General features: G+C 40.4%; 1 protein-coding gene across 1 annotated transcript; it reads left to right on the forward strand.

Annotated features, from left to right (window-relative positions):
* Positions 1-8092: 8092 nt before the first annotated feature.
* Positions 8093-11050, forward strand: dlx3b (distal-less homeobox 3b). Its single transcript, XM_003438744.5, has 3 exons — positions 8093-8678; positions 9531-9715; positions 10081-11050. The coding sequence occupies exons 1-3, from the start codon at positions 8336-8338 to the stop codon at positions 10396-10398; spliced, it is 846 nt and encodes a 281-aa protein (XP_003438792.1). The 5' UTR covers positions 8093-8335; the 3' UTR covers positions 10399-11050.
* Positions 11051-11897: the final 847 nt, after the last annotated feature.

Consider the following 11897-nt stretch of genomic DNA (forward strand, 5'->3'; position numbering starts at 1 on the left):
GTGACAGGGTGATTTCCCAGTGTCTGTACTGAAATTGTGTACAGACACTGTCCTGACACCGTATATTTTGATTGTTGGGTTTTTTCTCTGTATGTATTGTTGTAGGGTCTACCTTATAATATAAAGTGCCTTGAGGCGACTGTTGTTGTGATTTGTTGCTATATAAATAAAATTGAATTGAATTGAATTGAATTGAATTGAATTAAACTGAAAAATGCTACGTTAAGTGATTGATGATTTGCTGGACTGCATTTATGCGGTTAAGAGACTAAAATAATGTTGTTTCTCTTTCTTATCTGCTTTGCCACAAATATTTATTTTACTTTAATGACTGAACCTTTGCCTGGGGTTTGATAACTAACTTAGCTCCACCCTAAAAGGGGTGGATTATATTGAAATCTCTGATTATTCACACTGAATTATTCTTAGAGGCTACAACAGGTCATCCAACTAATTCGGCCGATTTTTGTCCAGTTTAGTGAAGGTTGGCAGACAACTTATTCTACCCCCAACTATCATTCAAAACAGTCCTGCCCTTCTGTTGCATTTAAACCACGGGTGCCAAACATAAGTCCATGGTAACAAGAATCGGCCTGGCAAAGACTCTAAACGGACCCACTGGACAACTTCAGAAAATATGATGGATGGCATTGAGTTTTGGATTGTGTGCTGTATTAAAAAAAAAACCAAGTTTTACAGTTTTTCCTGCTGATATGAAATAGGGGGAATTTAGCTTTAAAAAATGAAGCTATTTTGGTACTAGGCTGTAAACATCTAAAGTTTGGCCTTTTAACGTGGTACTCTGTGGGGACAGAGTCAGTCTCAGAGGTCCACTCAGTAAACTGTTTGGCATTTTCATGCTGGCTTCATTTTTCAGCCCCAGAGGTTATCACTCGGATTTTAAGTGCTCAGAACTTTTTTACTGAAAGAAACAAAACAAAAACAAAACAAAAACAAAAACAAAAAAACATTAGTACTTATTTTTGGCCCATTATGTTTTGCTCAAAATTATCCATTAGCACAGTTTGATTATATATCAGCACAATAACAGTGACAAGTAAAATAACAACAAAAAACAAACAACCCCCCCCATAAATTAAAGATACATGTAACAATGTAGAATAGGAGATGATGCTAGAAGAACAAAGACAGATGTGTCTTTACTCCTTAGCGTGACGGCAGAGAGACAAGTGTCATTAGTGCTCCATTAAAACAAGCAGATGGCCAATAGCCGTGGATCAATTCTGACTTTTAGCCCACAGGAAGAGCCCAGTGTGGGTGGAAGACATCCTGCAGAGGAGCATTTAACTTTAGTAGGTGTTTTGGATAAGTTTACGTCTGTGTGTGTGTGTGTGTTTAGAGAAAGGGGCTATGCCCTTTAACTTCTGGCCACATATGTCTTCCATTAGCTCCACGGGCAGCTGTGGACCCCTGGGAACACATACCTGGGCTCTTTCCTCTGGTCCACTTCAGTATACAGCACACACATGTACACAAATCTTTGCACAGCACGCTGCTGTGGTGTGAGGAAGCCTGAGAACAGCTTCAGTTCCATGTAACCAAGCCAACTTACAACACCACTGGGAAGCTGGAACGATCATTTGTTCCAAAAAAAGTCCCAGATCAAGTCAAGTATTTTAAGCTCAGGGATGGGAGCCCTGAAACTGTCTGCCAGTTTCAGGGGAAGCCAATTATTGTAGTAGCTTTCCGATGACCTTGAGTTTCCCTTTGAGCATTTATACTAAGTCTTGCCTAGTTAATGCATTTTGCAGACTATGTACAGTTACCTGGAAGAACTTAGGGAAAATGCTGGCAAGCGTTTAATCACAAAAAGAAGTTGAAGTTTAAAGATTCAGGTGATTTTCTCTGGCTGTGTGCACAGGCCTACATCATGTAGATGTCTAAAAGTCCTTGACTTTCCTTTTTATCTCTAATCAGAAATAAAAGAGCATACACAAATGAGTTAGCATTTAATAGACTTCCAAGTCTCCCACTCATGAGAGTGCTCTGACTCCCTGAGGGAGCTGGCCATTCAGTCAGATCAGCACAAACCGGGCACTTCATTATCTCCGGGAGCTCCGTGCTGCTGCCTTGAAGTTTTCAAAGGCATATGAAATTGCGCTGATTGTTGTGGGGGCGTAGGAAGCAATAAGGTTGTTTCTCTGGCGACACAGACTCGGAGTAATTAAGGTCTAAACATCCTCCTCGATGTAGGTGTGTGTACGTAGGACCACGTGCACATTACTGATGGGGGGTCCCTTTGTTTAATTTATGTGTTTAGGCTGTAAATATGACACTCACAGTTGCTATAGACATCCCTATGGTGCAGATTTAAGAGTTGGTAGTAAGTAATACATAAATATGCCATTTCTGTGTGAAAAGTGCAGTTCTGTTATTCTTTCTGAAATGTTAAAGAAAGAAGGAATGTAAAACATTTGTCCCGAGGGCTTCCTAATTTTGAGGGACACTCATTTCACTCTGGAGTGCGGCGGAGGTGGTGTTTTGAAAATCAAAAACCAGAGAAGAGATGGGACAAGACACACAAGGAACACTTATACTTGGAATTAAACTTTGATAAGTGCAGTACAGAAATCTTTAGCTTATCTAGGTGCTGAGAAAAAAATAGGTCAACTGCCTCTAATCCCCTCTTCATGTGTCATGTGCGAGGGTCACTGTCTGTAGTATTTGTCCTTTAATGCTTCCTTTAATCACACTGATGACTCTGTTTTAAAAGTTTAAAATGGGAAGAATTTCTTTCTCTGGGGGAAAATTGCTTCATTTGTAACGTACAGTACAAAAGGTACTTTTTTTTTAAAGGTCGACAACAATCAGGCTGAACCCAGTCGATAATTGCAGGGCTTTCTCCGTGAAAGGTCTGAGCTTTTGTCCTGTGTTGGCCCAAAGCCAGTTGTTCCACTTTTACACACTGCATTAGAAAAGTACAAAACATGACCCTGAATGCTGTCTCATGTTACCGTGTTGTGAGGGTTTGATCAGCTTACTTGCTGTTACTTGCTTACCAAAAGATTCTCGACCATATTGCACATTTCCTTTTAAAGTTATTCGAGACACAGTTTTTAGACTCTTACACGCATTTATGACTGGCTTCTGCAGCAATGTGTGGAACTGGACATGCAAAACTAGAAATGTAGGAGTTCTTGGGGTGTGGGGGATCAGCACTATCAAGTAACAGTAAAGTCAGTATCACATTCAAAACACAAATGGCTTTTAACAGTCCAGCATCAGTTGTTCTGCGCTCAGCCTGAAGCCCCCCTTTTTTTTTTTTTTACTAATACTAGAAGGTCCCACATCTGAAATGACAGAGAGCTTAGTTTAAACTTTAAAAGATAAATCCAGTTCAAATTAATGTAGTCTAATGGGACTTTAATAAAACAGTCCTTTGATAGTCAACTTTGTTTTAAGACATCTATGAATTCAACTGTGTGGCCATTTTACTGTTGAAATCTGAGGGGTAAACTCAAACTGACTTTTAGGGTTTTTTAGTGTTTTGCCCATTCAGTGTAAATGCAGGTGAATGGGAATACAGGCTAAATTGTTGAAACACCCTTCTGATGAGTGCAAAACAATTCGGCATCGCTGGTTACTCTCCAAAATTGCCATATATTGAATTCATGCTGAAAATGAGATCCTCCATAAAGATGGGATTTATTGGAGGACAGTTATATTAGCTGGTTATACATAGAATTCAGACAAATGATATATTCACCATACTTCACAGAAACGTGCATGTGCCCTGAGATAAAGAAACTAGCTTTAATGAATTTTACAACATTTGCACCATCTACTGGTAACTCTGTAGTATTACAACATCTGTTTCACAACAAAACTGGAACTTCCATAAGTCAAATGTTGTCGCTTATTAATTTCATTCTATTTCTTTGCTTTTGAAAGGCAAACAAATTGCAGTTTTCTCAAGGTAAAACTCGTAGAATCACTTGTTACAAGCAAGATATGGCATCTATGAACAGACATCACATTAAAGAAGATGGGCCACAGCAGCAGAAGACCACACTGGTTGATCACTCCAGCCAGTTGAGAAAAGAAAACTGAGGCTACACTTTGGCTTGGCTCACCAAACAGAACATTGGCAAAATGTTTCCTGGACTGATGAATCTTGATTTCTGCTGCAACATTTACAGGGTCACAATTTGGCATAGACAACACCTGCAACACAGCCATATCAGTCACTTTATGACCACAGTGTACCCATCTTCTGACAGCTGTTTCCAGCAGGATAATGTGGGATGTGACAACGCTCAGGTCATCTCAAACTGGCTTCTTGAAAATGAGAGTGAGTTCACTGTACTCAAATGGGCACCACTGTCACCAGATCTCAAGCCAGTAAGGCACCTGAGGTATGTGATGGACCAGAGATGGACTCATCTACTCAGAGATGAGTAGTGGCCGGTGAGCATAAATAATACAAATCAGTAGGAGAAAAATATAAACAGACAACTTGTGAGGTCTGAAAGTCCAAGGACACAAAATGAGTCTTACTAAAGTAAGTTGGTGGTTGTACAGTACATCCATGTATGCAACCCCAATTCACAAAAAGCTAGAACACTGTGTTAACTGTAAACAGGATGAAATGATTAGCAAATCTCATAAATTCATATTTTATTCATGATAGAACATAAAAAACATCCAATCTTTAAATTGATACATTTTAGCATCTTGTGAAAAATATTAGCTCAGTTTGAACTTGTTGGCTACAAAATAACTCCAAAAGGTTGTAACAGGAGCAATAAAATGCAACAAAATGAAGGAAAGTCTAAAAAGAACCTGCTGAAGGAACATTTTGCTAGTAATTAATTTAACCATGAACAGGTCAGTAACAACAAGTAAAAATGACCAGAGGATCACCAATCTGTATACAAGATGTGTAAAAATTTCCAAATAATGTTCCTCAATTTAAATTTATGAAGACCTTGAATATCTCATCATATACAGTGCATAATACCTCCAGTGAGAATCTGGAGACGTCTCTATGTGTAAGGAACAAGACAAATGAGGTGCTACGCAGATGAAGTGTGTGGCATTCTAGGATTCTGTTCAACCTGAGCCTGTCGCTAGGGAAAGTACCACAGCTGTGGGAGACCTCCTGTGTGGTACCGTTACCAAAGACCTCCATCCCAAGGACCTCAGCAGCAACAGGCCGGTAGCCCTGACGTCACATCTGATGAAGACCCTCGAGAGGTTGGTTCTAAACCATCTGCGCCCCCTGGTGAGATCTTCATTGGATCCGCTGCAGTTTGCTTACCAGCCTGGCATCTGGGGGGAGGATGTCATCATCAGTTTATTGGCAGCTGGGAGGAAGATGTTGGATAAACTCATCAGGAAGGGCAGCTCTGTTCTGGGATGCACCCTGGATCCAGTGCAGGTGGTGGGAGACAGAAGGACTCTGGCCAAAATAACATCTCTGATGGACAGAGTCTCCCACCCCATGCATGTAAATGTTGCTGAACTGCAGCGCTCCTTCAGTGACAGACTGCTGTATATTAGATGCACGAAGGAGTGTTTCCGCAGGTCCTTCCTCCCTGCAGCTGTCAGACTGTACAATCAAAACTGCTCCCAACAGACATAGATGTTTTCATAAGCGCTGTAATAATCAACCAAACAACTACTACTGTTATAACTTGCACATTACTTTTCTCAGTTTATATATACTAACTCATTGGAAGTTACATGTCTACTTTTTAATGCACAGGTACAATACACAATCTGTACTTTTCTAATTATTCTAAATATATTCTTAACTATTTAAACATATTTCAGTATCCTGCTCTGTTTGCACACTACAACCTGGGTTTGCCACTTATCTGTACTTTAATTTTAATAATTGTACAGTACTGTTTTGGTAACTATTGTCCATGATGTAAATATGTAAGAATTTTGTGTGCTTCTGTTCTATGTCCTGTGTCCTGTTCTGTTTGTGTTTGTGTTTTTTTGCTGCTGTTACAACCAACCCAAAACTATTCTGTGATCAGTCAAAAATTGAAATTCTTTTTGGAAAACACAGATGCTGCATCTGCTGGACTGAAGAGAAGAGAGACTCTGTAGCTTGTTATCATTGCCCAGTTCAAAAGCCTGCATCTTTGACAGTACGGACCGGCCAATGGAATTGGCAGCTTGCACATCTGGAAGGGTACCGTTTCTGCTGAAAGGCATATTCAGGTTTTACAGCAATATATTCTCCATACCCTTAAGATTTTTGTCAGAGAAGGCTTTGAGTATTTGAGCAAGACGATGTTAAACTCCACAATGCATCTATAACAACTACACAGCTTAGTGGGAGGAGTTTGGGTGCTGAACTGGCCTGCAGTCCAGACTTTTCACCTATTGAAAACATCTGGCACATCACGTATGCTATATAGCAGGTGCTGTCCATGCAGTGCTTTATATGTTAATATGATTTTGAAGTGGATTCTGAATTTCACGGGAAGCAAGTGAAGAGATGCGAGAATAGGCGTGATATGTGAGAGATGCAAAGATGAAAGGTCTCTTCAGCTTTCATGAAGGGAGAAAATTAAAGCGTGTGCTAAAAGTTTCGGATTAATTACAGTAAAGATTTAATTTTTTGCAATTTGCAATATTTATGAGGTGAAGGAAAAAAGACTGGACGGGCTTTGAGATGTGAGATACAAAATTCAGATACTGGTTAAAGATGATACCGAGGTTCTTAGCAGATGATTTGTTGTTACGCTTCATGACTGATTTATGTTTATCGGAAGGGTTGTGTTATTTTAATGTCTCTGAAATTACAATATCAGGTTATAGGCTTCCACAAATGTAGGCAAATATTAGTCAGCCCTTTTTCTCACTTGTCATAAATAATCAGTGAGAAGGGTTTACCAAACATTACACTCCCATTAGTGCAAATTAAATAAATCAATTGGCTCAATGCCATTTAAACATTTAGACCTCTTCTTTTAGAGTTCTTTTAACTTTGGTTCTAACACGGGGTTAGATTTTAGCACCAACTGGGGTATCTCCTCTAAATTTGTCTTATTTACAATTTCGTGAACTTTTGAAACTACAAAGCGGTGCTGCAGGAATTTACCTAAAGAGGGCGGCAGTTCACAACACACGTGATTCTAGAGAGTTGCATGAAAGTAAATCAGAAGCTTCACTTGAAAAGTTTTTAAATAATTCTTAATAGTGAGTCTATGAAAGTTGCTCATTTAAAAATTAAATTTTAAGCTGTAGATAGCCAAAGAGTCTTTGTGCACCTTTAACTGTATGAAGCTCCAATTTTTTCTTTTTGCTGGAAGAAAATGAAAGATACATTTGCAATCTCGCACAGCAGGGGACGCTGTGCACTGTGATTTCATCAGGAGGGACTTAAGCCAGGAAAAACACAATGAAAATTATAATGAAAAGTCGTATAAGTGAGAAGGGAAGGGTTTTAATCATTGATAATATTAGAATAAAAAACATTATATCATAAAACTACAGTTTTACCTTTAATATTCTCTAAAGACTGTTATGAACTGGTACAGCGCAGTTCTTAACCGTCATCTTAAACAGTGTTGCTGGGATTTGCATTTACAAAAGGCAAAACACGGACAGTGTGGAGGAATTCAGCCGTAGGCATTATCAGTTGAACGAGTCTTTTATCTATTTGCTGCATCTCTTTCACGTAAAGTCCGCCGTCCGCCAACACCTTTAAATGACAATAGGAGTCTGTGGGCGACGGGTATGCAGCTTTTCAACATGCTGAGCAATGTTTGATCTCTTGGTACTGTTACGAAAACATTGCATACAACATTGAGGAGACGACCTGGCTGAAGGATTAGTCTTTAGAAAAGCTCTGGGCTACTATTGTGTTGAAGCACCACGACCCCACTGTGCAGCCTGTAGAGCAATTTGGGAGAAAACTGGGCCTTTGGTTTAAGTTTGAACACAGTCTCTAAATGCAATACTTCACGTTTCCCACGTGAACGGGTAAATTCAAATGTAAAGGGAACGAAAAACTCGGGGCAATGGGCGATGAGTGCACATATGCGCTCTTAGCTAAAGGCTGGCTTTCGCCAAGGCTTCGCCCGGAGCGCAAAGGAGGAGGAGGAGAAGGGGCAGTGGAACCAATAGGAAGCCAGCACTAGCTCAGTTCTTTATAACTGTGTCACAGGGGCAGAGCAATGCCACAACCAAGTTTCTGCAGCTGGAAGAGTTTCAGTGGACTATAGACTCGTCACAGTCGTGCGTTCAAAGAGCGCGCACACAGCAGTTCTGCGTTGCGAATTTGCTTTGCACAATCCGCAGAAGAAAGGATCCACCAGTGGACTTTCTTTATTCTGGGGGGACTGCTTTCACAATGAGCGCCGGACAGACGTACGAGAAGAAGATTGCGAGTATTTTGACCGATCTCCCAGGATCTATGAGTTGCCATCCGAACTCCAAGGACTCCCCTACTCTGCCCGAGTCGTCCGTGACGGACATGGGCTACTACAGTGGACAGACGGCCCACGGCCATCATGAATATTATCAAAGTCAGCCGTACGGGCAGCCCATGAACTCTTACCATCACCAGTTTAATCTGAACGGAATGGGAGCTGCTGGAGCGTACGCCACCAAATCTGAATACCCATACACGAATGGCTACAGACAGTACGGACATTACAACAGAGATCACCTGCAAGCTTCACCTCCGGGCTCAGGTAAATGATGAGATAATCACAGGCTGTGTTTTGGTTTGTATATCTCCAGTGTGCATAATTTGATCTACGCAAACTTTAAATCCAATCACTTGTTGCCCTCTTGTAAAAACGATCTGGTTGGACATTTTTAAAAAAGAGGTATCCCTTATAACAAGTTACATTTCATTATAAACTTTATTTCCTATTTGAATGCCAACTTGGCGCACATTTCTGAGTCATTTTGATTTGATAACAATTGGTAGATATCCAAGTAATCCAAACATAAAAGTATTCCAAATATAAAAGCAACGTGGTGCTCACTGATTATTTTATTTCTTGTGTAGTCGTGCGTAAAAGATAACATTTGTCCAGTGGTAGCGTGCTGTTTTATGCTACTGTCGTGTTATAATTGCCTACCCTGGACTGAAACAGCAATTAATAGGCATAAACCGGTAAGGGTTAGAGATGGTAATATAGTCACTTCATAAATTTTAATGTTACCAACGTTTAACCTTTGAAGTGAAATCCAAGTTAAAATAGAAACTTTTTTTTTAAAGCGTGAACAGTTACAATTTGGTTTCCTTCTTTCCCTCCGATGTTCTTACTAAAGTGCCACATTTGTGTTTTCAATTGAGGAGATTTTTTTTTTATTATTATTTTGATTTAGGAAAATTATTCTCAGTTGTTGTTGTTTTCCCCCTCCCTGGCTAAATTCCCATATAATTGTCTTACTACCGTGAGACTGCTACCGTTTTTTTTGTTTGTTTTTTATTTTCATTTCCTGGTGTTTCATGTTTAAGCCGTTGAGGCCGCTCGAAGTTTTATTCAGTGGTCAATATTTATTTATGTATGTATGTATTTATTTATTTGCAGTGAAAGAAGAGCCAGAGCCGGAGGTTCGTATGGTAAATGGAAAGCCGAAAAAGATTCGCAAGCCGAGGACGATTTACTCTAGCTACCAGCTTGCTGCTCTGCAGAGACGCTTCCAGAAGGCACAATACCTCGCCCTGCCCGAAAGAGCGGAGCTGGCGGCTCAGCTTGGCCTCACTCAGACGCAGGTAAGGCGCCTGTAAACAGCTCACATTTTCCAACTGATCAGCGCTTTAAAGTCACGTGAATCAGGGTTTCCCCAGTATGGCCAATAATGTACCCTTTAATAACACTCTGGTGCGTAATTACGCACAGCATATATTCTTTTTGTGCCTGTTTTGGATATCCCTAATTTAGGTAAACGATTAAAAATTAAATGCGCAGTTATCCTGAAGTTAAACACTCTTTGAATAAACTAGAATCATCACAAACATTTTAACATAACAGTTGATTGATTGATTGATTGATTGATTGATTGATTGATTGATTGATTGATTGATTGATTGATAATACTTTATTCATCCCGAGTTAATGCTGATCCTCTGATTCTTAGGTCAAGATCTGGTTCCAGAACCGGAGATCCAAGTTCAAGAAGCTGTACAAAAACGGCGAGGTTCCCTTGGAGCACAGTCCCAACGCCAGCGACTCCATGGCCTGCAACTCCCCGCCGTCGCCCGCAGTCTGGGACAACAGCAGCACCCCTCAGAACACCCCGATCAGCAGACCTCAGGTGCCTCAGCCGACGCACAGTTCATCGCCGCCGTACCTGGAGGATTATAATAACCACTGGTACCAGCAGGGATCACACCTACAGCACCCGGGAACCGTTCACCACCCAGTCCCGCAGCAAAGCGTGGGAGCTGTTTATTAACACTGACTCAAGAGCAGATTTCTGTCTTCGGTTTTACTTCAAACGAGGTCTCTCCACAATGACTCTGCAGAGAAAACGATGACTGGACCGGGAGATAAACCTGAGATGAAACATTGCTGTTTTTTTTAGATGATCAAGAATGTTTCAGAACTGGGTTTCCATTCACAAAAGCACATAAGGGATTTCTGATCACTTGTGGCAGCATATTTAACGGACATCTGGCGTGTTTTTAAATTATTTATCGCTTCAGTTTTTCCTTACCTTCTTTTGTAAATGAATAAATGGTAAATATGCAAGTTTTTTTTTTTTTAAGAAATAAATAAGATGCCTATACACAACCCGAATAATAGCAAAAAGAAAAACAAAAAAACAAAGCAAAAAACAAAACTGTGCGGTTGATCCATGCTACATCAAATCTCGTGGGTTTGTAGAGAGCGCTCAAAACAACTCAGGTCATATTTATATGGATTTGTACAAAATGTCGAAGGCTGTAAATATGTGTTTATATGCAGAACCACTATGATCATATTTGTTCAAACGGAACGACTGCACTGTGGTGCTTTCAAAAACCTTTTTTGTTTTTTGTTTTTTATATTCATGTAATTAGTCCACTTGTTGCCTTCCTGTCAATTGAATAAAGGTGTTAATTGTACGTGGTGTGTGAAGCCCCTTTCATTAAGAGCCTGTCGAGAGACGCACTGGAAAACCATGCACACATCTCAGTGTTTTCAGTTTATGTCACCATTTTTAAACCAGTTTGAACTGGATTGAACTGTGGAAGATTTATTTGCACTGGAAGCAGACATTATAATTACAGCTTATACGGACATTTGTAAAGAACAACAAATATGCAAGCGGTGGCCTATGCTTTAAATGTATACATATATATTTACTATATATATTTTACATAACTGTATTTCAACTTCTAAAATGGCAAATACCAACATTTGTGCTGAGAGGTGTCTGCTGTTACAGTCGCAGGTACAGCGCGGCTTTCTTGGGTTTTGGTGGTGCGCTGACGTGTAGACACGTTGGAGTCACTCAGTTTTATTACGATTCTGCTGCCAGATAACAAGAAAGAGTTCAGTGTGTATGTGTGTTAGTGGGGGAGGGGGGCGGGGCGGGTAGGTGAAGTAAGACTGTTCCGACGGGTATCTCCCACGCGCGTATGAACGCGCAGAAGAATGGATGAAAACAGTGTCAAATACTGAAGTTTGTGTGTGTGGGAGAGTGCGCGGACCCGTTTGACGTTTTAGTCATTCCTTTTGCGTTGGCAGACTAGTTCTCCTCGCCTTCACTACCGTCATTCACACAATGACCTACTTTAATCCACTATTTGAAGACGATAAAAGGCACATTTTTATCTCATAAAAGGGCTTTCCCAGGTGATAACATGAAACAGACTCGGCTGTGTGTGCGCTCACAAAAGCCGGGGAAAACACCTATATGAATTACCTGAGAGACGCTTCATAAACACGACAGTGACTGTTGTGACAGCT

Source organism: Oreochromis niloticus, linkage group LG8, assembly GCF_001858045.2.
Source record: "Oreochromis niloticus isolate F11D_XX linkage group LG8, O_niloticus_UMD_NMBU, whole genome shotgun sequence".
NCBI classification, from domain to species: domain Eukaryota; kingdom Metazoa; phylum Chordata; class Actinopteri; order Cichliformes; family Cichlidae; genus Oreochromis; species Oreochromis niloticus.